Genomic DNA, 952 nt, shown 5'->3' on the forward strand with positions numbered 1-952 from the left:
GCCCCACCCCACCCAGAGCCCCTTGCACCTGCTTCTCAGGTAGCAGCTCTCCAGCAGGCAGGCATGACCGGGCTACTGTGACACCCCTTCCTTCACTCCCAGGGCTAAGGGGCCCCCTGGCAACAGAACTTAGAACCCTGGGCACTGGGCGGGCAGGCAGGCGGGGCCCGCTGGTTGCTGGGGGATGGCCTCAGGGTCTCTCACCAGAGGCCCCAGGAGTCTGGGGAGGAGACATGGTGGGCTGGGGGATCCCAGCTTTGAGCCTCTCCCTGCTGATGCAGGGCTCAGTAGGTGAGGGGCCCGGGGAGAGGGTCAGAGGGCTGAGCGGGGGGCCGCCTCAGCCTCCGCAGGCGCCTGAAGCCATCTATTCTCCTTCACAGATGGGAATGGAATCCAGGGATTCTTCTATCCATGGAGTGAGCAGTGGAAGGCTCCCCGGTCCCCAAGGACAGGGGCTGGGGGCCTAGACTCCCCGGTCTGAGGGAGGAGGGCTGGGGTCCTGGGCTTCTGGGTCTGAGGGAGGAGGGCTGGTTCAGTTCCCCGTTTTGTATTAAGGTGCTATTTGCTTGTAATTGAACTGTTCCGTATTCCATCACAGAAGAATTCCATGGTTTAGTATTGAGAATTATTAGAACAGTAACGACATTAACAGACTGTTCTGAGCTCCCGGCAGAGCCTGCACTAGGCAGTGAGCCGGGGAGTCTGGCCTTGGATCCCGCTGCCCCGTGGTCCTGGGCGCGGCCTCTGACACAGCCCCCCGTGCCTGGCCCAGGCTGTGAGGGAGACGTGTGGAACCGGGAGAGCTGTGGGGGTCAGGCGGCCATCGAGAACCCCAATCTGTGTCTGCGTCTGCGATGCTGCTACCGCGATGGCATCTGCTACCACCAGCGGCCGGATGGTGAGTGCCGGGAGCGGGAGGGCCCGGGGTGGCGGCTGGCTGCCTGGCCGCCGG

General features: G+C 63.6%; 1 protein-coding gene across 1 annotated transcript in view; it reads left to right on the forward strand.

Annotated features, from left to right (window-relative positions):
* Positions 1 to 81: 81 nt before the first annotated feature.
* TMEM190 (transmembrane protein 190) overlaps positions 82 to 952 on the forward strand; it is a 1,355-nt gene continuing 484 nt past the window's right edge. The window contains exons 1-3 of the mRNA XM_006772226.2: positions 82 to 291; positions 381 to 416; positions 773 to 944. Coding sequence (XP_006772289.1) covers positions 234 to 291; positions 381 to 416; positions 773 to 944 — 266 coding nt within the window. The 5' untranslated portion in view covers positions 82 to 233. The remainder of the gene's footprint in view (positions 292 to 380; positions 417 to 772; positions 945 to 952) is intronic.

Source organism: Myotis davidii, unplaced genomic scaffold (genome assembly GCF_000327345.1).
Source record: "Myotis davidii unplaced genomic scaffold, ASM32734v1 scaffold326, whole genome shotgun sequence".
In the NCBI taxonomy this organism is placed as follows: Eukaryota; Metazoa; Chordata; class Mammalia; order Chiroptera; family Vespertilionidae; genus Myotis; species Myotis davidii.